Source organism: Lissotriton vulgaris, chromosome 4_1, assembly GCF_964263255.1.
Source record: "Lissotriton vulgaris chromosome 4_1, aLisVul1.2, whole genome shotgun sequence".
NCBI classification, from domain to species: Eukaryota; Metazoa; Chordata; class Amphibia; order Caudata; family Salamandridae; genus Lissotriton; species Lissotriton vulgaris.
The window spans coordinates 2010024519-2010052132 of NC_141691.1; the positions used below are offsets into that span (position 1 = coordinate 2010024519).

The window sequence follows — 27614 nt, forward strand, 5'->3', positions numbered from 1 at the left end:
GCTTCACGCTTCAGTAGACAACATGCATTGGGAGAAATCCGCTTGTTCAAGAGGGTTGTTTCAACTACAATAGTTCAGAGCTATACATAGCTCGACCTAAAAAGAGGGGATCTGCTGGATGGACATCTGGACTTAGGTGGGCTGTAGTGAGACTAACTATGAAGAGTAAACTATCCCTATGCCTGCATAGGCAGCACCACCTTTATTTAGACTCCTGGTAAGATTAGACACATCAACTTGCAAAATTCGGGGAAGAGACCGCAGGATACAGGACCCCGTTTAGCAGGTTGTGGCTACTGCATGTGATAAGAAACATCCTGGAGAACCTGAAGTCCTTTGTTCACCCAGGAGAGAGCTTGGCAGAGCATCCAGAGGAGACTCTGGAAACAATGTGGTAATGAAGAGTTTCCAGCTCAAGTGAATATCAAAGGAAACATTTGGTTCAAAGTATTGACGAGTTCTGAGAAGTACATCATTCCATGACATGCCGTGTACAGTTAATTAGAAAAGCATGGCATCTCGTGGCTCATCTTAACTGAGATCACCACACACAGGAACATAGCTTGCAACGTAAGCGGTGTAATGTCTCCTGAGGCCGTACGCTCAAAAAGATTAGAAGGATGATGAAGCAATATCCTAATCTTAAAGTCAGCTTCCCATCACCACTCCCCATATCCAAGCTCAAAACTAGACTGCCTATCAGCAATCTGTCTCTGGATGGTTCTCCAGTCACTTATGATGAATTCCTGCAAACCTGAATTCTCTTCCCCCATTCTTCCGTCCCAACCACCCTGGTCAATTCCTTCTGTGTTCCTTGACAAGAACTCGAAGCAAGGAAACAGCTGTGATGTTCAAGTGATACAATCACCTACTACAGTCCCTCTTCAGCACAACCAGCATTGTCAATGTCAAGACCGTGAACCCCTGAAGGATCCACCCGGACCATCTCCAACACTCTAGTAAGAAGCAAGAGTGCCTACTGCAACAGCCTCCTGGTCGGTCTCTCGCGAAACGTAACCCTGGGATTTTTAAATACTCACTCAGACAAAAACACACACTCTTGTCTGTGTTTTGAAGGTCTTACAACATGGTTGCTTTACAAAATACTGTTTTTTAAGTACTGCTCACAATCCACACTCCTTTCCCTTTCCACTGGCCCTTGAGCCCGCTAACGCGAGGCTTCCCATATAACGATTAACATGATATGCCAGTTTGATTGTCGGACAATTATAAAGTGAAACCAGAGCAGAGGTTGCGCTCAGTGTCCTTTCAATGCATTTATATTAATCCTCGTATTCACCGCAAGAGATCATGTTATAGCAGAATGAAATATAATCACCAGTCCAGTAAGTTCTCATTGGCGCGGGAACTGTTTATATTGCCACTCAAAGCGCTCCCATGGTTTCAGACTAAGATCCAAGGGTCGGGGATTTATTTATTTATTTAAAGTATTTATAAAGCACACAACCATCCCCTTAGGAGCATCTTGGCACTGGACCAAAAGCACCCACTCTACATGCTCAAATCCCTTAAAGGGGAATAGCCCGTTTTTTAAGCGTTTCCGAAATGCGAGGAGATCCTCCGTGAGACAAATTTCCAAGGATAAAGAGTTACATGGGGTGCCCTTAGAGGATTAAAGGAGCCCCCCCCATTCTGGCTTCCTTAATTCGTCTGCTACAAATCAAGGCTTTACAAGAAGAATGAAACACTTTTGTAGGTTTGCAAAAAGCCACTCTTACACTCAATATGGCTGGCCCGTGAATCATGGAGTGACTTATGGACATAGCAAAGTAACTTAAACTTGGTTCTTTTCTGCACTGAAAGCCAGTGCGTCGAACTGAGGCAGGCGGAGCTTCTTTTGAGACTGTTGCAAATCAATCAGGCTACCTCCTTCTGCAGGAGTTGCTAGCGATTAAACAAGTAATCGGCCATATCTAGATACAAGGCATTAGCCTGGGGCTAAGGGGCAAGTTAAAGATCCTTAATGGGTAAAGCTAGCAGATTTTCACATCTAAGGAGTGACCGTGTGGAAATTTTATCCCGTTCCTGCACCATGGATGAAGGTGTTGACGCGTTTCGACCTCTGAAGTTTGAAGTCTCTTCAGGACCAGGACCTGGTACTGCTGAAGAAAGAGGGATGAAAGCTACTGACTGCCTTAAAGGATCTTTATTCACCCTAACTTGGATTCTAGTTTAAAACCATGTAGACTGCCTTGAGTGACACTACAGCAGTTCCCACACTTGTGACAAATTACTGAACTGAAGTTTATTTTTTCTTCTGTGTAAAATGATCTTCTGCTGTGAATAAGAGTATTAATGTAAATGTGTTGACATAACATTCTGCACTGGTAACGGCTGGCTCTTTTTTTATATTGAAAATTATGACAAGCTGATCCCAAAAAAATTAATTTTCACTTTAATGGGTACAGTACGTTGTGTTGAGCGTTCAAAAGCTGCAACTTACAGAACCATTCTGATGCCTGACTCATTTTGTGCATGAATAGGAAGTTAAAACAAAGCCAGAGAGGAATTCTTTTTGTATTATTTCATGGTATTTTCTCTTTTGTATTATTTGTGGGTTATGCAGCTTCTGTCCAAATAAACAAACAAACAAAAATGCTCTGCACTTTATGTAACATATATATCACAAACAACATTCATTGCCCGAGAGGATTCATGGACTACAAGTGACCTACATTACTTCACATGAATATCAAAACAGGCTAAAATACTGCCGGATGACGAACCAGGGCTATTTATCCTCACATTGGCTTTTAGGATGGTTTTCTGGTCGCCTGACAAATGGCCATCAGGTTGAACCTTTTCAAAGTGTGGTTTTATTTCTAAAACGTAAAGCACTAGGCTAGACTCCAGCACATCACTCCTAAAGCGCTTTCTTTTTGTCGACGCACATGGTGTTTTTATTGAGGCCACTAATCATCTATACTTGATTCTGTTTGTTGTACTTGCGCTGCTCTCATGGATCAAGCTAAGGTACCAACTTAACTTTTTAGCTTCAAATATATCAGATTCTTTCACACTTACAGGGAATTTTAAATATTCAGTTCTAAATTTAGCTTGTCATCTAAATATACTTTACTACTCTGCTAATGTTATTTAATTGTCTATCCAGTCTTGGACACCCCCCTGAGTAGGTGTCCCCGAGTTGGATAGCCTTCTCGGGTGTCCCTACAGAGGACACCTACTCAGGTGTCCCCGAGTAGGTGTTGTGGACCCCTTTGGGGTCCGCGTATCCCAGGTTAAGAACTTTTTCACTAGCTTGTTTCCAAGAGGCCAAACAGGCCGAAACACAGTTGGGTTCCTTTATTTAAGAGGGAGCATATCCTGCCAGTTCGTGGCTGGAAAGTTCTTTTGGGTTGGGGCTAAAACCGATTCAAATATGGTTGATCCTGGTCTGTATTGATACCAAAGAGCTAGACGCCAATAGCACGGTGCTCACCTTTCGGTATTCACAAGCAGCTCTAGTTAACTGGACCATTCCATCCATCTCTAGAAAATTGTAGAGTAGATTGAGGAATGGTGTTGGTACTAGAGCTACACAGCAGACTCTTGGAGCAGTTACTCCAGGGCTTTGGGACCTTCACGGGTGATTTGCTGCACTTTATAAATCCTTGATTGATCGATCGACAGCATGGATGGAGGACTTGTCTGTAAACAGTGCTAGTGGTACCCACTTCCTCCCCGCTCTCCCTCTCTGAGTTAATCAACATCAACCGTACCTCATGCGCCTTGAAGATCTTCTTGTCGGTGAACTGCAGCTCGTTCCACACCACCTCCACGCCCTCCTCGGTGTCCATGGCCAGGAAGGTGCTTTCGATGCCCGGCATGTTTCCCTGGTTGACCTGCGAGAAAGAAAAGAGCATTGAGGAGTCCACCCGGGCGGTCAGCTATGAACTACGGTGCATCGGTCATGCTCATGTCAAGAACCTGGCTATTTATAAAAGCACACCAATATCTTTTGGTGCAGTAACTATACAAAACAGTTAAATAAAGGAAAGAGTTCATGTGAATGGGAGTTCAGTTACCACCAGTGGAAGCGTCTGCTTGAATGGTGTGCCGTAAAAAACAGGCTTAAAAAAAAAGAAGAGGCACACAAAAGTAGAGAAAATAAAGTATAAAATTGGTCTATAAAGAACATTCAAAAAAGTTTCTAAAAATTCAGAAAAACTGATTGGGTTATGGTTTGAGAGGGGGTGGGCTAAGAGAGCAATTTAAGGATTCATTTAGGCTATTGTAAGAAATTAAGTTATTGGTTGAGAGGGTTGGAAACCCCACTAAGGCAACACCACTCCTTGTTAGGGTGAACCACAAACAGTCAATTAATGAACCTGTGATAAAAACCACTGATAGTTTGGCAAAAAGCATTCGGCCTTAACATAGAGGCAGTGTGAAAAGTATTTATGCAGCACGCAAACAGCAATAATGGGAAAACACAACACAAGAAAAATCCCAACCCAATGTAGATAAATACAATAATTTATTGTTAACTAAGTAAAATGATATAATCAGAACAACAACAATTTTAGAAGTAGAACTGGAGATATTGAATTTTAAAGTTTTAAGTGAAATTGTTGCCAAGAAGCAGACAGCACCTAGTGTGGGTATCTGGTCGCGCTGGAACGGAACGAAGTCACAAGTTAGGCTGACCGTGATGGAGCGCAGGCTGGGCACAGGACCGAGATCGGCCCGCTGGGTTGTGTACCTTATGTCTTTAATGTGAGGTCTGCTGCTGTTTCTTTGCAAGGCTTTGTGTCGCTCTATCAATTCATGTGAAGGTTTCAGGTGTGCTGTTAGGCATTGCGTCACGTCGATTCCATTCTGAAGAAGCTTTCAGATGTGCAGCGAGGCTTTTCAGGGCTTTGTGTTGTTTGGCGTCGGTTCCAATGAGGTGGTCAGCTGAGCAGTGAGCCTTTGCAGGGCTTCGTGTCGCTCTTCTTCGGATCCGGTGCAGCTTTCCGATGACATCTGTGTGACTTTGTGGGCCCTGCATCATGATGCATCATATCTGAAGGAACTTTCAGTTAGGCAGGGAGGAGTGTTCTCTGATGCCAGACAAAGGTTCAGGACTGGGGGCACTTCTTGGAGATCAGGGGTCACTCCAGCAGAGGCCAGCAGCAGGGCTCAGACAGGTCCAGTTGGTGCTGGTCAGCTGCCCAGTTGCAGGGCAGGCCACTTGAAGCGTTTAGTGTCCCTGTGGCTCAAACAGGAGGTCAGCCAAGTAAACCTTGGAGTCACTCTGGGTAGCCTGGGACCAAGACAAGGAGGTCAAATCTTTCTTCTTCGGATAGCAAGGCAGTCCTACAAACAACCTTGAAGTCCTTCTGGCAGGAAGCAGCCCTTCTTCTGAATCTTCAACAGGTCCAGGAGTGTTCTGTTGATTGCTTCTGAAGACCCTCTTTTTATACTGGGTGCCAACCTATGTGTGGGGGGAATTCTTTGCCCTACCTCCAAAACTAGTTCTGCTCAATCCTTCCCCTTCCACTGGTCCAGCCTCTCCAAACTGTCTAGGTTAACAAAAAGCAGGGCAGGCCTGGTATAAGGTTCCTTCATGTGTGATGTAGGCAAAGCCCTTTGAAGTGTAAGAGAGATTGGGTACTGCCTCTCCCCTGCCATGCGGTCCTAAGCCCCCTTTATTTATTTATTTATAAAGTTTTATATAGCGCGAACTTGATCCCGAAGGATATCAGAGCGCTTTACAATTTGAGGCAATTAAATAACTCCCCACTCTATTCCCCTATAAACCCACATCCCACTATGTCTTGGGGTGCCCCACTATGCATCAAAGAGCCCCACACACACCGGGGCTCCTTCACAAGGTAACGTTTGAAATCTCGTGCTACTGAGATATCAGTTTTCTCCCACATTCACAACTACAAATAATCCCTTCCACATGGCTGCAGGCAATGTAGCTTTCAATAGGACTTGTGCAGGGATAACTGCTGTCGATCTGAAGTTTACAACCTGCTCAGCACCGAGGCTTATCTTCTCAGTCTCACTGTTCAGAAGCAATATACAAATCCCAACAGCTGAGTCATTCACGGTCATGTGACCCAGGGCACTGGCAGGAAGGCACACTTTGGGCAAAAAAATGCCTCTTTTCTAATAGTGGCATTTTCAAAATTGTAACTTAAAATATGATCTCACCATTAAAGAGGAATTTTAAAATGCAATTAATTTCAGTGCAAACACCATATCTTGGTTTTCAATCTGAAATTAGCACTTATTAAATGTAATAAGGTAACCCACTGTCAGTCAATGGGAGAGACCCGCCTTCCAACCATGAAACAAGCATTGGCATAGCCAATAGGTCTTGCCTTTGGGAACTTCTAAGTATTTAGTTATGCAGCACAATATCTGTGGTGCAACATCAACTGCTAAACCCATATAATGTTCCAAAGGCGAGACTTAATGACTATGCCAATGCTTGTTCTTCCTAGCGCCTAGACACTTCACACGTTTGAAGAGTGCTTTCACAAGACGGGTCACGGTTCAGTCGCCCAAACCAACGTGATCTGCCACTCAAGGTGATTGTCAGGAACAAAGAATGCTGCGCCTTCAAGTTCCAAACAGCCTGATCGGATGAAGAGAACGTAAACACCACAGTCTGACCAATCCAACTTCAGGCATTCGAGAATAATGACTGTCGGAAAGAGCAACTGTTGTTTTGTGCGGTCTACGCGCTGTCTGCTGTGAAGATTGTGGCACCCGTGTAGGTAAAGGGCGCTGGGGGGGCTGGAGAAACCGTGGCCACCCTGTCAGGTAGAGAGAGCGTTTAGAAAGTTGTTGATAGATTTGTCTGAAAAGGGGATTTAAAACTTATGGCCAGATGTAGATAATCAGCATTTACCGATTCTAAAATACCGAATTATACCGATTCGGTATTTTAGAATCGGTAAATGCTATGTAGGTATCCAATCGGTAAATTTTACAGAATCTGTAAAATTCGGTAAATACAGAATCAGTATTTACCGATTCGGTAATTCCCATTGATTCCTATAGGCCTTAAGGCCCATAGGAATGAATAGGAATTACCGAATCTGTAAATACCGATTCGGTAAAAGGGGGGAAACATTGAAGGGTGGCAGGGTGTCACTTTGACACCCTGTTGCACCCCTGAATTGTGTATGGATGCACATGTGGCACACATACATGCCCTAAGGGCATGTATATCTGCCACATGGCACTGTTATTATTTGCATAAATTTGCATTTTTTAGGGTTTTCTAAATTTACCACCAACTTGTAATTGGTGGTAAATAACGAATCCTAAAATGGGAAAATCTCTCATTTGAGTGCTCCCTACATATCAGGAAGCGGTAATTTACCGAATCGGTATTTAAGAATTCGGTAATTTGCTGATTCCTTAAATTACCGATTTGGTAAATTACCGAATCCTTAATTTAGGCCCCTACATATGAAAAGCCTAATTCCGGTCGGTAACGGCTGAAATTCGGTAATTTCAGCCGTTACCGACCGGAATTAGGTTTCCTACATCTGGCCCTTAGTGTTTAACCCTTTCGATGCTCATGACAAGCTCAGCTCGTCATGATGCACAGTTGAGCTGTGCTGATGACGAGCTGAGCTCGTCATGAATAAAGGTGAATAATGATTTACAGCACAGGAGGGGGAAAACGCCTAGCAGCCAAGGTGTTAAAAGGTCATGACTTGTAAACGGAAGCGCAGTTCCATCCGTCTGAAAGGCACTGCGTGCCAGAGAAAGAGTAGTCTAGAGAGGGCTCTCTCTAGGAGATCTCACACGAGGACGTCTCTCGCCAAGAGACGCCTTATGAACGCTTCCATCCGAAGACATGGCCAGAGAAGGTGGAGCTTGGGGGCGGACAACAGCAATGGCATCCGAGAGAGCCTTACAGCAGCGAGTGCACCTGTGAAAGCAAAATGTCGGATGACAGTAGCTGGTGGACCGACAACAGAGACTGCAGTATGGTGACTGACAGCAGGGACTGTAGTCCGAGGTCTGACAACATTGCCTCTGCCGAGAGGCCTGAAACCGTAAGGTCGAACAGTGGTGAGCGCAGCATGGGGCACGACAGTAGGGACGTGTGTGTGGGGCTTAACAGCGAGCACAGCAAGGGGGCTGACAAAAAGGCTGCAGCACGAGGCATGGTGGCCATTCGAGTCTCAGCAGGCCTAACAGCAGTATCATTGCCAATATGTCTGAAATCGGTGCCATTATCTGTAGTGGTGGTAGGAAGAGGCCTGACAAAAGTGGCAACATCTACCTGTCTGATAAAAAAGACTATCGAAAAGTCTGGCAATAGTGTCTTTAGCTACAGTGGCTCTCGTAGGACACTTAACTACACTGCTTGAGGAGGGAGGTCTGACAAAACGGATTCTAGTGGGAGCCCTGGCAATATCAGCTAAAGCACCTTCAAAAGGCACTGCGGCTGCTCGCTCGCGAAGGAAACGCCGTGGGATGCGTGGAATGCAGCTGCAGCGTCTCGCGAGTGGTGCCCTGCGCGCTCGTGTGAAATCTGACACATAACAGATGGCACACTGCGTGCCGCTGCTCGTAACCGCAAGCCGTAGGCCGTGGGCGGATACATTTCCTGGGAAAAAGTGGGACATGCACCCGCCTTTGCCCAATTGCGTGCTGTCTTTTTACAAAGATCTAATGTGACGTATCGATGTATCGCCTGCAGGAGGAAAATTGCCACCTGGATGCCCCTTAATTGTCTTCATTTAATTGGGAATAAAACAGAGATCCTTCTGTTTGGCAAAGCTCATCTCCACTGGACAGACGGTTGGTGGCCTGCTGAGCTGGGCCCTGCCCGTTTGCCCACAAGCACAGCCAGGAACTTGGGTATCCTGTTAGACAATAAGCTATCAGTGAAAAAACAGGTTATGTCCTCTTGCGGCACGTGCATTGGGACAACGCGCTTGCTCGGGAGGTTCTTTCAATGGCTTCTGCTGAGCTCTCCAAAAACCCTTATCCAAGCATCCATACCGAGCCGCCTACACTGTGGACATGCTCTTGTTGCAGCACCTAACGAGTGCCTCCTTTCCAAGATGCAGGTGGTCCAATACACTGCAGCTCGCCTGGTTAACACCTTCGCTGCGGCGGCGACGGAGCGGTTCCGTCATCAGCACGGAAAAGGTTAACAAAATGCCAACAGGCACACCTTACGTTCCATTACCTGGAGCCCTTCACTGGCTCCTCAGAAGGAAAAGAGAACAGTTCAAATTACTTTTCCTGACTTATAAAGCCTTGTCAGGCAATGGAACCAAATCTTTGCAGGAATTAACTTCTTTGCCCCGGCGTATTTGTACATCCAAGTACAGTGGCCCAGCCCTTATAATCTCACTCCCTGCCACTGGAGCAGGCTTCCCTTGTTCATTAGCACATGTACCGACTGCCCTAGCTTTAAAAGCATCTTAAGACCTGGCTATTCTAATGGCTGCTTCTCCGTCTCCCTGTCACCTCAGCGCCGAGATGCTCCTCTGAGGAAGAGTCGTTGCGCTATACCAAGAATTTACTAACGTAACATAACGGATTGGTTTAATTGAATGGAACAACACAGCTACCAGAATACTGTGATTTGTTATCTGAAAGCCTAGGACAGGAAGTGACGTGCCCCGTGGGGCAGAACCGTGCGTTAAATACTAATAGTATTAGATTAAACGTGCTACAAAGTAAACATCCCTCAAATCAGTACATACGTCTGCTAGCCCAATGGCATGCGTAAGAGGCGAGCGATTCACAGGGGCCTGTAGTCTCAGCCATCAAACATCACCAACATTCTCCCACCGCTCATTAAAGCGGACACACTCACCTGCTCATTCCTACTTCTGGACATCATCAGAGGCTAAATTAAATCCCGGTTTATAGTTACATGGCAACCTCAGAAACCTGTTTGGAAATTTACCCCCCAGACCAGCTACAGTGACGCTATATCAGATAAATGGCAGATTCGACAAAATACAGATGCTAATAACATTAAATCACGTGGCAGAGCATAGAGGGAAACATTTTATATTGAAAAGAAATTGTTAAGAGATGTTTGGTTTTATGAACAGCTTAAGGAAATGAGTTAGTTTTCTGCAGAGCCGTTCTACAGATCTGTCATTTAAACCGTGTGAGACATAAACACAGAGAGAACAGTAAAGACACATGATCAACATTCAGAACTGTTCATGAACTTGTAATCCACGGAAGACCATAATAACTGTGTAAAAAACACAACCTCATGACCACTTGAAAACACGACTTGCTTGTAATAAGACAATAACGTCACCACTCGACTGTAATACGTTATTACAGCTGAGTTGTCACATGGCAATGCTTGCTGGCGGAACCATAGGACAGTTCAGTGAAAAGTTAGTGATGAAGCAGACGTAAACAGTGCCAGCTAGCTCTCCAACTTTTACCTCTGAACCATTTCCCAGGCACCATCGGATGAAGAGAGTCTTATGGCAACATGTCTATGCACTACTGTAGCTCAGCGCAAGAAGACAGCAATGTCTCTGCATGGCACCCCACTTTCTGAACTGTGGTCCCTTCTGACATTCACCTATTAAACTGCTTCAACCTCCCCATAATACCAACTAACAGCTGCCTATTGTGGTATGTCTGTTCAGAGCACAGATTACACTTTATTCTATATAAGGTGTGCCCACAACATCTCTTTTACAAAGAGAAATACTAAAGGCCTCGATTACAAGTGCTCAGTTAAATGATAATGCACCGATACAAAAGTAAGTTGTTATTCAAATAATACAGTTATCTTTTCAATGTAAATGTAGGAAGGTTAGCCCTTCTAAAATGTAGGTCCTTAAAAATGCCCATTAAATGCCAGGACTTGTGGATGTTGGTGCAGGCAGCTTCAATGTTCCTGTGTTATTCCCCATTCTAACAGAGAATCGCGTAGTTGACGATATTTATGAGATATATAACAACCCCGCTAGTATAGTATATTATCCAGAGTTTCTCAATCCAGAATTTAAAAGCGAGTAGGCAGGAGGGTGATGGTAAGAACGATTTTATGAGGAATAAAACGTTTTATGACGAATAAAATACTCCTACCATATGTTATATGGACATTGCAAGTCAAAGAGGGTGTTTGTGAATTGAGAAAGGAAGCCTGATTTGACCTTGTTCCTCTATTGGGTCACTGAAATCCTTGGCACTTGGCAATACATTTACAGGGGTACGGTATCCTATTGTATGGCGCATAAAAGGTTGGATTTCAGCATAAATGCACCAGAGCACTCACGAAAAAAAACTTTTAAATCAAGGGAGTTCTCGCCACATTAAACACATGCATATTAGGGGTGCACAAGCGCAGATGTGAATAAACTCAAATGCGTTGAAACAGGAGCATGCGGTAGAGTTGAAATACTGGAGGAGTCATGGTCAAGTTATCACTAACATTGCTCATTTGTTATCCAAGGACAAATCAATCAATTTGTGTCTGCAATTATCATGCTCTAGTTAGGCACTAGAATAGTGTAGTATTACATATCTATTGTTCACTAGGTCAGTTTTCTGCCATCCTAGACAGAACTTTCCAGAGTAGAGACACACACTGGAGTGATGAGTCCAAAGATTTAATTCCACATAGAGTGGCACAAACGCGCCTGCATTTACTAGCAATGGCACTCAAGAGGCGCTGCCTTGAAAGATGGGCCGAGTTAGCAGTAGACGATGCTTTAAATATGGCACTCGAAGCAATTCTTCTCTACCTTATATTAAGTAGTCAAAAAAGGTTGATCTAGAAAACAGATCCAAGATCTAGAATCTTACAGTTATTAGGATTCCTGGAAGTCTGGATTCAATGCTCTCCTCCTCAGATATGGTTTGTGATTGTCAATTTTCTAACCACAACTGGTGCAGTTCTGAAAGCTGCTTTAATTTCCACCAAATCTAAACACTTGATTTACAGTTAACATATATACTAAGATTAACATCTATCTCTTTCAAATGCAATATAAAACTGGGAAAACCTTTAGTAATAGTAAAAAGTTTAATGTTTGAATCAAATAACATTCACAGTAAATTCTGCATTCAGATAACCTGTAGTACACAACTTATTAGACCAAATTCATATCTGTGGTAGAACACATCTGTAGACAAAAAAACCCACAAAGATAGTCTGCTGAATGAAGTAATCAAATGTGAACAATTCAAAAGATGGTCGGCCCTAGCGTTCATTAATCACAGCTGCTGCTGAAGTACTTACACATTACTTACGCATTATTTGTCCAAACCACAGCACTAAATGACAGGTGCAATTTTCCTAAACTCAATAACACTTTAACTGCAGTTAAAAACAAAGTGTTACTGTGGAAATTGTGTTATTAGCTGAGGGTGCAAGTGTTCACCTCATATGAATAATCATAATCCTAGTCGGGTGAACCACTAAAGTGACTAAATTAACCTGATCTTAACTCCTGGGTAGCTACGACACAGCATAGAGCCTTCACTTACAGGTAATGAGTAAAGTAGTTATTCAATACTAATTAGAGTAATGTTATGTTATGTTAAAGATACTTATAAAGCACACGTACACCATGCGGTTTCATGGCGCTAGGGGTCTAGGAATACTAAAGTTTAAAAGCAAAACAATAAACCTCCCAAAAGGAATTTGAAAAATAGATCAACATTTAATAAACAAATTGAAAATTTATTTTACGGGAAATTTTATATAGAGCGACAGATGCTTCATCAAAGAGGCGTCCCGGCGCTTGTAGTCATGCCAACAGAGTTACGAAGCTAGGCCCTAGAGTGGAACATGAATATGCATGAACATAAATAAGATTAAATAAGTGGAACATGAGAAATTACATTTCTAAGTTTTAAGTAGAAATAGCGCTAAGAAGCACAAAGTGCCAATGATGGTCAATGGTCACTATAAACAGGACCTAAGTGTAATGTGATGCTGACCATGATGAATCGCAGGTTGGCTACACTAATCAGGATCCTGTGGAATTCTAGTTTGTGAGCTAAACATTATCTGCGCCAGCTTGTCACCCACGTACAACGTGCACGATCACCGTTTTAGGCATCATAGTCTCCCTGTCCACGATCGATCGCCAGCGCGCCCCTCTGACCCAGCAAGCATCCTCCGCGCACCCTGGCTCCCCCTCCCTCCCCTCACGAACATAACCCTTCTGCATGACCCTGTCCTTGGGAGTCACGCCAGCGCCTGACCAACACCTCCTCTCCTCCGATGAATGCCCCTCTGTTGATCAACCTTCCCTCCGCACTGGATTGTCCACGAGGCATGAATACCACTCCTTTGATGACCCCTCACCCCGTGTCCGACTGTCCACACAGGTCCGAGGCCATTGCCTAAGCCGGGAGATACCATTTACTGCCCCTCATTGTATGGAATCGCCCCTCTTCAAAGGACACACTGTTGATCAGGGCCTCCCCACCCCCTGGGATATGATCAGGCGCACACATCCTAAGACTTGGCGAAACACTCAGCTGCGTGATGACCCCCTCCTCTTATCAGCAGGTTGAGGACCTCTATTGTGAAGGTATATGGGGGTGGGATTGACACGAGGATTGCGGGGATGTCTTTTTCCGGGCTTCACAATGTTCCAATTATAATAAAGAAAGGTCACATGCCATAAACCAGTGTATAAGAGGCCAGGCCTCCGAGAGGCTGTTAGAGCACCTCGAGATGATACCTTGTTGTCTGATCTGATGTGTTCTGCTCCGTCGGAATAAAACTTCTGTTTCCTGCCTTCTGGTCTCCGGCGCCTGCCTCATTACTTGGTAAATTTGAATGGTACAAGGGCGGTTAGCGCCGGGCAAATCTTGAGAAAGGTCCTAGCCCTACCTTTTTCCACAATTGGCGTCCCAAAGCGTGGGGCCCATCAGCGACACGTGGATCCAGTGGGAGAGGTCCCGATGACAGAGTGAACGACTGCAACGATCGGGAAGAGCTCGTGTCCGATAGACCCTCGTCTGACAGCCGATCATCCGACCTTCACTAGTTCTGAACAGACCTCTCTCGAGTGATCTACGGTCCTGACTGGGAACCATCAGGAGTGCCACGGGCATCACGAAGAAGAGAGGACGATCGGGCGCTGGATCCAGAGGACAGGAAACCGTCCATGCGGTCCGGGTAAGGTCGTGTAAACACGACAAATTGGGAAAAATATTGTTTTGTTTGGATAATACTAGTATTACGCTTTGTTTAAACCCTCTGGAGATTCATTGTCTGCAAACGGGGAAAAACAAACAGGCTCTCTCTTTGCAAGCAGTGAAGGATAGGTAACGCAGACTTTTGTCCCCGTTGTAATCCGTCGTGCCTATCTTCCTCCCCCACTGTTTCCCGAACTGTCGTTCGTGGATTATTGTCTGGAGATTCTTTGTCTGCAAACAGGGAAGAACAAGGTCTCTCTTTGCAGGTAGAGAAAGAGTGGGTAACGATAACTTTTCGTGCCCACTTATTCTCCCCACTGGATTGTTTGATTGGCCGATTATTCGGTATTGGTTCTTTTGAGGTATTCACGGCCTCCAAACAACGTAGAATAGAAATATTCTGTCTAGTCTTTGTCCGCCGTGATAAGATAGGTAGTGCAGACTTTTGTCCCCGTTGTAATCCGTCATGCCTGTCTTCTCCCCACTGGTTGGTAGCCTGTTTAGCCCGGACCGCTTATTAGAGATGAACCATCCAGCTCCACTGGAGGGCACCCCTAATAAGGACATGTTCACTAAGTATGGACTAGTCGCTATAGCTTACACTAAACTATGGCATAAATATACGAAAAAGAACCCTGAAAGTCAGTGGCCACTGATAGGTTCCTTTGACGAAAATAAAATAAAAACATTAGAAATAGCGCTCCAGAAGAATAAGACCACGCCCACTATGCTCGACAGTGTCGGCATATGGCGCAAAGAAACGGAACAACGAAAGAAAAGAGAAGAAGCAAAAATAGGGAAAGAATTACGAAAGGCAGCCCACCTTGCCGCAAAGCAACTAGAAGAAGAAATAAAGGAAAGAAAAGATACTATGCGAAACCAAGAATCAGGGTCGACAGGCCAATGTCCTGTTAGGACCCCCTCTGCGCTCTACCCTGAATTGCCCTCCAAACAACGGGCGAACGATGAGTTACTACTAGGTCCCCCAATCATCTACGTGCCCCCTCCATATGCCCCCTGCCGACAAAGCTTTCACGCTCCGAGTGTGAGCGAAAGCGATCTCAGTGCTAGTGCACCAGCCCTCACGGCCTTTGCACCAGCCACATTAACAACCTCATCAGACGACCCCGAGTCTAGCAAACAATCATCAACCAGACTAAATAGGTTGAGCAAAGATGAGCGGGATGGGATCGACAAAATAGCAAAGACATTAGTAGAACGAAGGGAGAGCGAAGATTATACAATGAGCATATATAATTCACATGCCGACAGCCACAGACGGCATTTCATCTTGCGATTCAGCTACTACACCCTGAACGCGTATGAAGATAGGTATCAGAGTAAGGGTCCCGCTAAACTAGCAACACTGTATAGGAAAATTGATGTTGGAGATGGGACTGAACGTGAGGCGACGGAGCTCTTCATGCAGATGCTTGAGGTCTTCCGCCACCTCACGGAACAGAAACCAGAAGCCAAGGCTACAGCTCCTGAAACGACCTCGGTAGAAGTAGCCAATACTATGATGCCTATCAGAGAAGCGGCCCCTTACTGGATCCCGCCACGGGGCCAGGGAACGAGCGATGATATTAATAATGAGAATGCAAAGGGAAGGGTTGTGTACAATTGGGTTTACCAGCCATGGGACCGACAAGATATCCTAACCTTTAAGCAAACCCTGCCCGATTTAAGAAAGAACCCGACAGCATTTTATACCGAATTAGGCACAGCCTTGGGTTCGACGATAATGACTTTAGCAGACATTGACTTGTTCTTCGGGTTATGCCTGCCAGCTGACGTGTGGAAGCAAATCCGGAAGGCTGACCACACGGATCTGTTTGGACATACCTGGGACCAACTCAGTAAATTAGATAGACAACGAGAACCTGGAAGGAAACCAGTGAAAGACATACTAGAACTCCCAGACAAAATAGTTCAGAAATTAAAGACACTGATCCCAGAAAGAAAGGTAGACTGGTCGATAGTCACGGCCTGTCGACAGAAACCGCAGGAAGATGTGTCAGAATACTTCTCCCGATTCGAGACAGTGTTCTCCGACTACAGTGGCCAAGACATGAACACCGCAACCGGACAGCACCTGTTTGTACAAAATTACGTAAAGGGTCTAACGCAAGAGGTCTCCCAAAAGCTGCAGACAAGTGAGAGTAGTTGGGGGGCCTCCAAACCTGCAGCTATCCTTCAGATGGCTCAGTATTACGAGCACCAAAAGAATGAGATTGATAGGGCGTCCGAGAAAAAGAAGAAAGATTTAAAGGAAAGGGTAATGATAGCCCAGATACAAGGTATAACGATGGGACGGGAACATCAAAGGGGGAACTACCAATCAGCCACCCCCAGAGATCTACCTCCTAAAGATCACACTCCCACACCCCACCCTGGACGTAGAGACATTAGCAACGACCAATGTGCCTTCTGCAAAGGGTTCGGCCATTGGAAATACCAGTGTCCGGTTATGCTAGAGATGAATAGAAATAGGGACTCCAGGGATGTGGCAAGTGGTCCAAGAAATGGGGTACAAGGACGAGGGCATGCCAACGGCACCAACAATGACAGATCAGGGAGACTGAACACATTTGACCGTCCCCGGCAGAACCAATATCAGCTGTCCGAAGGTGAACATGCCCCCGACTTTGCATAGGACTGCCAGGGGCAAGGGAGGGATCCAGTCGAGCTCTGTGTTGACCAGCAAGGTCCTTATGTCACCGCTAAGGTCCTGGGTACAGAGTCTCCATTCTTGGTAGACACTGGGGCGACACGTAGTGTGTTATCAAAACGACTGATTCCAAGGGCACCCTTGTCTGGCTCACACATAACGTCGATAGGTTTCGATGGAACGCCCTCCACTAACCCCCTGTCCGTACCTATTTCCTTTGATCTAGAAAACAACACCACTGACGCGACATTCCTGCTTTCCTCCAACTCCCCAGACGCCATTATGGGCATTGACTTACTGAAACATTTTCGAGCTACCATTAGGTGTTCCCCAGATGGAATACGAGTCATCCTATACGACAACCCAGACATGCCCAGATCCCGTCCCCCACGACACATGTGCCCCATAACTGATGCTGACATGTCCTTGCTTGACACCCTGCCCCCGTACCTGTGGGCCAAAAACGACTCTGATGTGGGGCCAATGATGATTGATCCTATCCACATAACTGTACGACAGGACGCTATGCTCCCGAAACTCCCGCAATATCGGATATCCCCAGAGGGTGAGAAGGCACTGGTAGCGATCATTCAGTCTCTGGTAGATGCAGGAGTGGTTGAAGAGGTGGTTAGCAACGTCTGCAACAGCCCAATCCTACCTATTGTTAAGAAGCAAGGTGAAGGAGATGAGAAAGCGTACCGCTTCATCATCGACTTACGAGAGATTAACAAAGTGGTTGTACCCCAATATCCCGTAGTCTCTGATATCACCACCATTTTGACCCTCATCCCGTCCACCGCCACCACCTTCACTGTTATCGACCTTAAGAACGCGTTTTTCTCTATCCCCATCCATCCAGACAGCCGTTACCTCTTCGGCTTCACTTTAAAATCCCGCTCGTACCGATTTTGTAGAGCTCCCCAGGGGTACACTGAAAGTCCCAGCATTTACAGCCAGGCCCTCAAAAGACAGCTGGATGCCTTCCAGCTACCAGAGGGAGTGGTGTTGATCCAATATGTCGATGATATCCTTTTGGCGGCCGACACCACCCCGCTTGCAACGACAGCCACCGTCCAACTCCTACACTTTCTTGCAGAAAATGGCCATAAAGTCTCCAAAAAGAAGTTACAGTTCTGCCAGCCACAAGTGACTTACCTAGGCCATCTTCTGTCCAAAGAAGGGAGGAAACTTACCCCTGACCGAATCCAAACCATCCTAGACACCCCCATCCCAAAAACACAAAAACAGGTCCGCTCTTTGGTTGGCCTAACCTCTTTTTGCAGACAGTGGTTGCCTAATTACAGCCTCATTGTGAAACCATTACTTGCCCTGCTGACCAAAGATGTCCCCTCTCCGCTTCCTTGGACCACTGAGTGTCAAGCCTCCTTTAAGGAATTACGGGATGCACTCTGCTCAGCACCCGTCCTCGGAACGCCGGATTACTCCAAACCCTTCTCCCTCTTCACCCACGAAAGGGAGGGATGTGCATTGTCTGTCCTGACTCAATCAATTGGTCCTAAGCAGCGCCCTTGTGCCTACTTCTCCGCCACTCTTGATCCTGTAGCCAGAGCTTTACCTGCCTGCCTTCGAGCAGTAGCTGCCGCTGCTGTCTCCATCCGTCAGAGCGAGGGAATCGTACTCTCCAACTCTCTCACTGTATTAGTGCCCCATGCAGTTGACACCCTTTTGAACCAGACAAAGACCCAACACCTGACTAGCGCACGACTGACAGGGTACGAGTTGACTCTGCTTGCACCCCACATTACACTAAAAAGATGCACGACTCTGAATCCTGCCACATTGTTACCCCTGCCTGAAAACGACCCCGACGTTCCTCCCATACACGTCTGTGTGACCCTCACAGACGAACAGACTAGGAGTAGGGTTGACCTCCGAGACACTGCTTTTCCTGACCCCGATGGAGAGCTATGGGTAGACGGCTCATGCATCAAACTCCCAGATGGTACCACTTCAGCTGCCTATGCAGTAACGACAGCCCGAACAGTAATTGAGACAGCCTGCATCACACAACGATCTGCCCAGGCAGCAGAACTGATAGCCCTCACCCAAGCATGCATCATAGCCGCAGGGACCACCGCGAACGTATATACGGACAGCCAGTATGCCTTCGGAGTGGTCCACCATTTTGGGCTCTTGTGGAGGGAGAGGGGATTCCTGATGTCCCACGGCACCCCAATCCTCCACGGAGATTTAGTCTCCGCTCTGATTGAGGCAGTTCTCCTCCCCAAACGATTAGCGGTGATCAAATGTCAGGCACACAAAAGAGTGACAGACTTAGTTGGACAAGGGAATGCATTAGCCGACATCACTGCACGAACCACAGCTGAGAATAGGACGATGACACGCATATATGTGACCAGGTCACAAGCAGAAAAATGGAGTGACACAAGGGAAATGATCAGAGACATACAGTCGGCCAGCACCCCTCACGAACTGACTAAGTGGGCAAGGGTGGGTTTGAAGGACGAAGAGGGTTGCTGGCGAACGAAGGATGCAAACAAGTGGTTGCTGCCCGACTCATACCTGATCCCCATACTGACAATGGCACATTCCCCCGCACACATAGGATCTGCACCCATGATCGAACTCATATCCAAAGTCTGGCACAATGACAAAATCCCCGACTCAGCCAGACGCCTAGTTCAGCAGTGCCTTATCTGTCTGCAACACAACCCCGGGAAAGGAACTGTAGTACCCCCGGGAGGGTTTGGGACCCCCAATCACCCCTTTGAGGTCCTTCAGATGGACTACATCCAACTAGAGAGATGCCAAAACCTGAAGTATGTACTAGTCATCGTATGTGCCTTCAGCAAATGGGTGGAGGCCTATCCAACCCGTGACAACACTGCCATGACTACTGCCAAAGTACTACTGAAGGAATTCTTCCCTCGCTATGGCCTTTGTCGAATTTTATGGAGCGACAATGGCCCCCACTTCATAGCTGAGGTTATCCAACTAATCCTAAAGGGGTTGGGGGTGAAGCAACGGTTTCATGCGGTCTTCCACCCCCAATCCGCCGGTCTAGTGGAACGCCATAATGCCACACTGAAGCTGAAACTGGCAAAAATAGTGGCCACCACTGGACTTAACTGGCCGGATGCCCTCCCGCTGGCTTTGTTATCGATGCGCTCCACTCCCACCAAGCACCATTTGACCCCCTACGAGGTCGTGTTTGGGCGACCGATGAATCTCTGGACTGCTCCCAAACCGACCTCCATTCATGACGTCCCAGACGTCCTACTATCTGATTATTTGTGCAAGTTAACCAAAACGTTGTCTGTCATTCATCAACAGGTGCAGCAAGCCATCCCCGATGCTTCCAGGGGCCCCGGCCATGACATCCAACTGGGAGATTTCGTGCTGATACGAAATTTCCAGCGAACCAAGAGTCTGGAACCTCGGTGGACGGGCCCCTGGCAAGTGCTGATCACCACCCGAACGGCGCTCCGAGTGGAGGGGAAGAAGCATTGGCTGCACGCGCATCATTGCCGGAAGGTCTCTGCAAACCTAACCACGACAGAAAACGTCAGCGCCCAAGAAGAGCTCCTGAGCAAAGACCGACCGATATTGGACTGTTATCCCGATACTGAGGCACTCGAACTTGCAAAATTCTCTGATCCCACTGTGCCATCCAGAGAAGGGTATTTCCTGCGTCGAAAGGAGGGAGTTTCGGCTAAGTAGGCCACGGACTAAGTTAAAATCTCAGAACGGTAACCTAAACACAATCAAGGGTTACCGGGAGAGAAGCTAAACGAAGTCTGTGGTTCTGCCCGCTACCGAGCCCCCTTGAAGGTGATGGAAGCGCCAGATAAGAAGATGATGGAAGCGCCAGATAAGAAGATGATGGAAGCAACAGGAAATACCCAGTATAGAAATCCAAAGACTGACAACTTGCACAAATCAAAGACAATCGCACTCTTCATTGTCTTCCTCTTCTGCCTCCTCCTCATGACCTCCTTCTGGATTCTGGAGGAAAGCACACCGGCTCATGAGGCATTACTCCCTACTGCACAGCCAACACCCCTGAAAGAGCATCACCTAATCTCTCTGTCGCCTCAGCTCCGAGAAAGGCGCAGGGAATTTTGGAACAATTCCTTCGTGCAACTGTTGCACCAACACAACCTTGCTGCAAATGCTACAAACTGCTGGATCTGCGGGTTGCTCCCACATGCTACAGGACACTCCATCCCCTTCATCCCTTCTCCTTTCTCAGTTCACGGCTCCTGCCTCGCCTGGTTGATCCTCATGCAAGAGAGCCACAAGGACAACGCCACCTCCAGCCGGACAGTGTCGCACTTCTACTCTGGGTTCTGGCTGAGCAAAACCGAAAAGACCTCTGTTGCTCTGTGTCCTGCGCTCACGGGCGCCACCTTCCTTAAAGACATTCCTGCCAAAGAACGAGTCGAAGTACAGGTGCTCCACAATCCAGCCAGGACCACCTACTCTCATCTGCAAAAACAAACTACCGCTACTCTGACTGTGGCTCTGTCTGTTATCAATGTCACAGGTCTTGTGTGTCTCGAAGGCCATGGAACGCAGCTGGTGGGTCACAGTGCCTGCCGAATCACCAGAACATTGGACTCAGTTGACCCACCTTCCTTTGTTGCTTCTCCGAATATGTACTTTGTGTGTGGCACCAAAGCTTACACCTGGCTCCCGAGAGGTTGGAAGGGCGCATGTTACATTGCCTTCGTTCTTCCACCCACATATGTAGCCCCTGCCAACCATCACCGACAGAGGCGTGCAGATGACATTGGACAAGCCGACTCCACCGGAGCACAGTTCCTAGATGCAGCAAAGGGACTTGTTCCTCTGTGGGGCCCAATGGCAAACAGTCGCGCTATCCGACACCTGACCCAGGCAGTAGAAACAACGATCAACATCACGGCTGGCATCCTCGCCAACAACACTGCGGAGCTTCAGGCGGTCCGCCTTGTAACCCTTCAAAATCGCCTTGTCCTGGATGTGGTCCTAGCCGACCGAGGAGGAACATGCCGCATCATCGGATCTAGCTGCTGCACCTACGTGCCAGACAACTCGCCTTCAGTCTACAAAGCCATTGAACACCTCCACAGACTCTCCTCGGAGGTTCACCAGGAGCAGGAAGGATGGTCGCTTGGGAGCTGGTTTTGGGACACTTTGAGGAACTGGGGTTGGAGGTTGTTTTCCTTCGTGCTGATACCTGTTGTGATCTTATGTGGGTGTTGCTTAGGTATCCAATGTCTACCATCCTTGTGCGGCCTTGTTTCCAACTGTATGTGCCCAAAGACTTTGGACTTCCGAAATGAGCACGAGTCCCCTCTATGAAGTAGAAATACGTGGCCTTATGGGGATAAATCCAAACTGACAAGTTGGCGAGATATGTTAAAAGGGAGGACTGTGGAATTCTAGTTTGTGAGCTAAACATTATCTGCGCCAGCTTGTCACCCACGTACAACGTGCACGATCACCATTTTAGGCATCATGGTCTCCCTGTCCACGATCGATCGCCAGCGCGCCCCTCTAACCCAGCAAGCATCCTCCGCGCACCCTGGCTCCCCCTCCCTCCCCTCACGAACATAACCCTTCTGCATGACCCTGTCCTTGGGAGTCACGCCAGCGCCTGACCAACACCTCCTCTCCTCCGATGAATGCCCCTCTGTTGATCAACCTTCCCTCCGCACTGGATTGTCCACGAGGCATGAATACCACTCCTTTGATGACCCCTCACCCCGTGTCCGACTGTCCACACAGGTCTGAGGCCATTGCCTAAGCCGGGAGATACCATTTACTGCCCCTCATTGTATGGAATCGCCCCTCTTCAAAGGACACACTGTTGATCAGGGCCTCCCCACCCCCTGGGATATGATCAGGCGCACACATCCTAAGACTTGGCGAAACACTCAGCTGCGTGATGACCCCCTCCTCTTATCAGCAGGTTGAGGACCTCTATTGTGAAGGTATATGGGGGTGGGATTGACACGAGGATTGCGGGGATGTCTTTTTCCGGGCTTCACAATGTTCCAATTATAATAAAGAAAGGTCACATGCCATAAACCAGTGTATAAGAGGCCAGGCCTCCGAGAGGCTGTTAGAGCACCTCGAGATGATACCTTGTTGTCTGATCTGATGTGTTCTGCTCCGTCGGAATAAAACTTCTGTTTCCTGCCTTCTGGTCTCCGGCGCCTGCCTCATTACTTGGTAAATTTGAATGGTACAAGGGCGGTTAGCGCCGGGCAAATCTTGAGAAAGGTCCTAGCCCTACCTTTTTCCACATTCCTCCAGGTTAACAATTTTATCTTCTGACTTTAGTCCTTTAAGTCCCAGTCCACCACAAGAGTATACTTCAAAAGCCCCCCAGGACATCAGGGAAGGAACTTAGAGAATTGCAGGGTGGCAGGCAAAGGCCAACAGGAGAATCCATTCCAGGTACAGTTGTCACTGGTCAGCTGGGCAGTTGCAGGAAAAGACCTCTTGTAGCTTGCTGTGTCTCTGAAGCTTGAACAGGAGGTCAGTATTTTGACTCTTAGAGTTCACTTTGTTGTTCTGGGTACAAGAGGAAGAGCAGGTCCAGTCTTCTAAACTCTCCTCATGTCTCAGACCAGCAGGTTCAGGCCTCTTCTGACCTTTCAACGGTCCAGGAATTTTCTGAAGTGGGTGCCTGGAGATGCCGCATTCATGCCTGGCATATGCTAATGGGTGGGAATGACTCCTGGGGATGCCCAACCCAACGAGGCAAAGCTTCCTCCTGCTACCTCTATCCACTTTGGGCATTTTCAAGATGGCTGAAGTTTTCGTCCACACTCAACCTTGGGCTCTGAGGGGTTAGAGTGTATGGGGGAAGTGTACTATTAAAATCCAAGTGTCCTCCAACATCTAAAAATAAAATCCCATTCAAGACAGTCCCTGTACAACCAACAAACACAGAGACAGAAGTTTGGTAGAACAAAAGACGAGTGCTCAGCAACCAGACAATATATATAATGTTTTGCCATGGTGTTTTCTTCATTTTGGAGTGCACCCCAAATGTTCTATGTATATCCCTAACAAAACTGTTACGCATGTCTTGACACTTCAGCATGATCTGCCACTGTGATGTCAACAAGAAGAACACTGTGATAGGGGTCTGTCTGGCTGCTGAGGGGCCAAAAGAGGGGTGCAGGCCTGCGCATAGGCTACTTCTGCTTGTGACAGGATATGTCTCTTTGAAGTTCACCAGGGGCTGGATACAGTCCCCAGGCCATCCTATCACGGGGAGGACAACACCTCCCACACCCATGTCCTACTGTCCAGACCCTGAGAGCAGTTTACAGCTCCAAGTGGGGAGCCATCAGCAGCCAGGTGACACTTGGAAGTTACAGAAAGGCCTTAAAGGCTTTAGGCAAGGAACTGGGCAAACTTTTTCTAAAGTATGTTTTCCTTAGTAGCTAAAAAATCAATTTTAATGGTAAAGTTGAATTTTGTCTATTAAAAAGAGTCCTTGAAATTTTTTAGGTCTCGCCTGTCGATGCGCATGCGCATCGAGCAAGCGAGACTATAGGGGCTCATCAACTCTTTATCTAACTGCAAGGAATCGTGGCGATTCCTTGCAGTGCCCGTGACTTTTAAGGTCAATGCGCATGCGCATTAAGCTTATGCGCATGCGCATTGACCTTAAAAGTCACGGGCGCGTGCACGTCCGTGTTTGTTTACCCTTGCCTACTCTCTCTCTCCCCTCTCCGCCCCCGTTCCGCCCCCTCCCCTTCCCGCCGTGTCGCATTTCTCCTCCCCCCTCCCCTCTCTTCCCTAAGGCTTGTTTGTTTATCTTACCCGCCGTGTCTCTGCTGCTTCCCCCTGTCCTGTCTCTCCTCCTCTCTCTCTCTATACCCTCCCCCTCCTCCCCACCACTCCCATCAAGTCCCTCTGGCCCTTCCCTCCTCCCCGGACCCCTCCTCCCCTGCCCCCTTCAGCAATCTCCTCGTAGGCTGCACCGCATGGTCCACCGGCGTGAGGCACGCAGCCCCAGACACTCTCACTCTCTCCGTATGCCGACAGAAGCCAGGCTGCAGCAGTACGCCAATCACCTCTAATGGGCCCTCAGGGCATGCAGCCTCTCGGTACTCTGCCTACCGGTGCCCAGGTAAGCGCTGGTTTTCAGCTCCGGTACCGGCGCCGAGGATATCTGCTCCGCTGTTGAATCCACTATACTCACACGATTTTGGTGCACTCGGCTGGATCGTCCGGCACTCTCCCACGCGGGTCACAGACCCTGACCTGCTCGCTGTCTTGTCTCGCCAGATGAGCACAGGCCGCCGTAACGCTCCACGTTGTTTCGCGCAGCCCAGCAACCTACACGGCTATCAGGGGTGTATAGTGGCTACTCTTTAAGACCGCCAAACCGAGGCCAGCAGCGTCTACCCCGTATGCGCCGTTACAGCTCTCCGCAGCTTTGCCCTGGGTAATCCTCGGCTGCGCAGCAATCTAACGCGGGGGTGTTAGGCGTTCCTCAGCGAGCAGGAAGAAATCATCTGGCAGCACGGGCGCGGAGCCTTCACCACAGCAGCGATCGCGGAGTCACCACAATTGCCCCGCTTCAATTCTCACTCCACAGCCCTGCAGCCATGAGTCACCGCCATCATGTCAAAACCCACCCTTAAAAATCGAAGCTTGGTCCAAACCATGTACAAAACTGGCAGCACTAATGGTGACCAATGACACACTCCGCACCTTTTAAAAAAAGCCACTGACGTCATTTTTTTATTAGACCTAACTGCCATGTTAAACATCATCACCGGCCACCAAATTCTTCTGGACAATCTTAAAAACAGGATGCGCAAGTAGGAAAGCAAGTAGGAAAGCATTGTGAAATGGTACCAATCCTACCTCTCAGAACACTCCCAAATAGTGAAAACTGACAATTCCCTTTCTGACCCCACTTTAATTTCCGTCCGCGCCCCACACCCCCCTCCTCCTCTCCTAGCACCCCCAGCCCGAGGCAGCTTCCCCTGCACAGACCCGCTCCGCCCCCTCCCCTTCCCGCCGTCTCGCATTTCCCCTGTCGCACTTCTCCTCCCCCTCCCCTCTCTTCCCTCCAGCTTGTTTTTTGTTTATTTGACCCGCTCCGCCCCCTCCCCTTCCCGCCGTGTCGCATTTCTCCTCCCCCCTCCCCTCTCTTCCCTCCGGCTTTTTTTATTTTTTTTTATTTCACCCGCCGTGTCTCCGATCCTTTCGCTCTCCTCCCCCCTCCCCTCTCTTCCCTCCGGCTGCTCTCCCCCGGCCAGTCCATGGACGAAGAGCCCTCTCACATGCCTCGTCTCTCCACCCCGGGCACGCCAACCATGATAACCTCCTTGTCCACCTTAACTGCTCCATGGCCTTCAGTGAGAGTCCTCTCCTACAGTCACCACCTTCAAATGCCGCTGCTGACCACTTCATAGATTCTCAAACATGCTCAGTCCCCACGCTGTGGTCCCCCATGTCTCCACCCCATGCAGCACTGGTTTCATAAATGCGACTGCTCAGATCCAGCAGCATCGACATACCCCGGTGAGGACTTCCTCTTATGCCGCTAGGGTTCCAACCTCACTCCATTTCAGCAAGAATCCATGTTCCATCCCTGGTCTTGGCTCTTAAAAACTACACGTATCATTTCAAGGCGTGCAGTGCAATTGGTTGAATATCTAAGTAAACCCAGACTACAACTCCCAGAGTGCAATAGGTTTACAGATAAACCACAGAACTGGACATGAAACAAGGTAGTAACTAAATTATCAAATCCCTCCAGCTAGTGCCAACGATCTTGCTCGAATTCTTCGTCCACTTGGTTAGCTCTCAGCAAATTTTCCTTTAAAAATGATGTCCCACCTACTAGCTTAAAACCACACATGTCAAAACCCACCCTTTACTCACCCTCACTCACCCTCAACCCCTCACCCACACCATCACTCACCATCACTCGCCCTCACTCGCCCTCACTCGCCCTCACTCACCCTCACTCACCCTCACTCTCTCACCCTCACCCTCACCCACCCTCACCCACCCTCACCCACCCTCACCCACCCTCACTCACCCTCACCCACCCTCACTCACCCTCACTCACCCTCACTCACCCTCACTCACCCTCACTCACTCTCACTCACCCTCACTCACCCTCACTCACCCTCACTCACTCTCACTCACTCTCACTCACCCTCACCCACCCTCACTCACCCACCCTCCCTCACCCTCACCCTCACCCTCCCTCACCCTCCCTCACTCACCCTCACTCACCCTCACTCACCCTCACTCACCCTCACTCACCCTCACTCACTCTCTCACCCTCACCCTCACTCACCCTCACTCACCCTCACCCACCCTCACCCTCACTCACTCTCACTCACCCTCACCCTCACTCACCCTCACTCTCACTCACCCTCACTCTCACTCACCCTCACTCTCACTCACCCTCACTCTCACTCACCCTCACTCTCTCACCCTCACTCTCTCACCCTCACTCACCCTCACTCACCCACCCTCACCCACCCTCACCCTCACCCACCCTCACCCTCACTCACTCTCACTCACTCTCACTCACCCTCACTCTCACTCACCCTCCCTCACCCACCCTCACCCACCCTCACCCTCACCCTCACTCACCCTCACTCACCCTCACCCTCACCCTCCCTCACCCTCCCTCACTCACCCTCCCTCCCTCACCCTCACCCTCCCTCACCCTCCCTCACTCACCCTCCCTCCCTCACCCTCACCCTCACCCTCACCCTCCCTCACCCTCCCTCACTCACCCTCACTCACCCTCACTCACCCTCACTCACCCTCACTCACTCTCTCACCC

The 27614-nt window shown here is 48.1% G+C and overlaps 1 protein-coding gene across 1 annotated transcript in view; it reads right to left on the bottom strand.

Annotated features, from left to right (window-relative positions):
* Nucleotides 1–27614, bottom strand: part of NRBP2 (nuclear receptor binding protein 2) — a 260810-nt gene that overhangs the window by 89669 nt on the left and 143527 nt on the right. The window contains exon 2 of the mRNA XM_086918121.1: nucleotides 3741–3863. Coding sequence (XP_086774247.1) covers nucleotides 3741–3863 — 123 coding nt within the window. The remainder of the gene's footprint in view (nucleotides 1–3740; nucleotides 3864–27614) is intronic.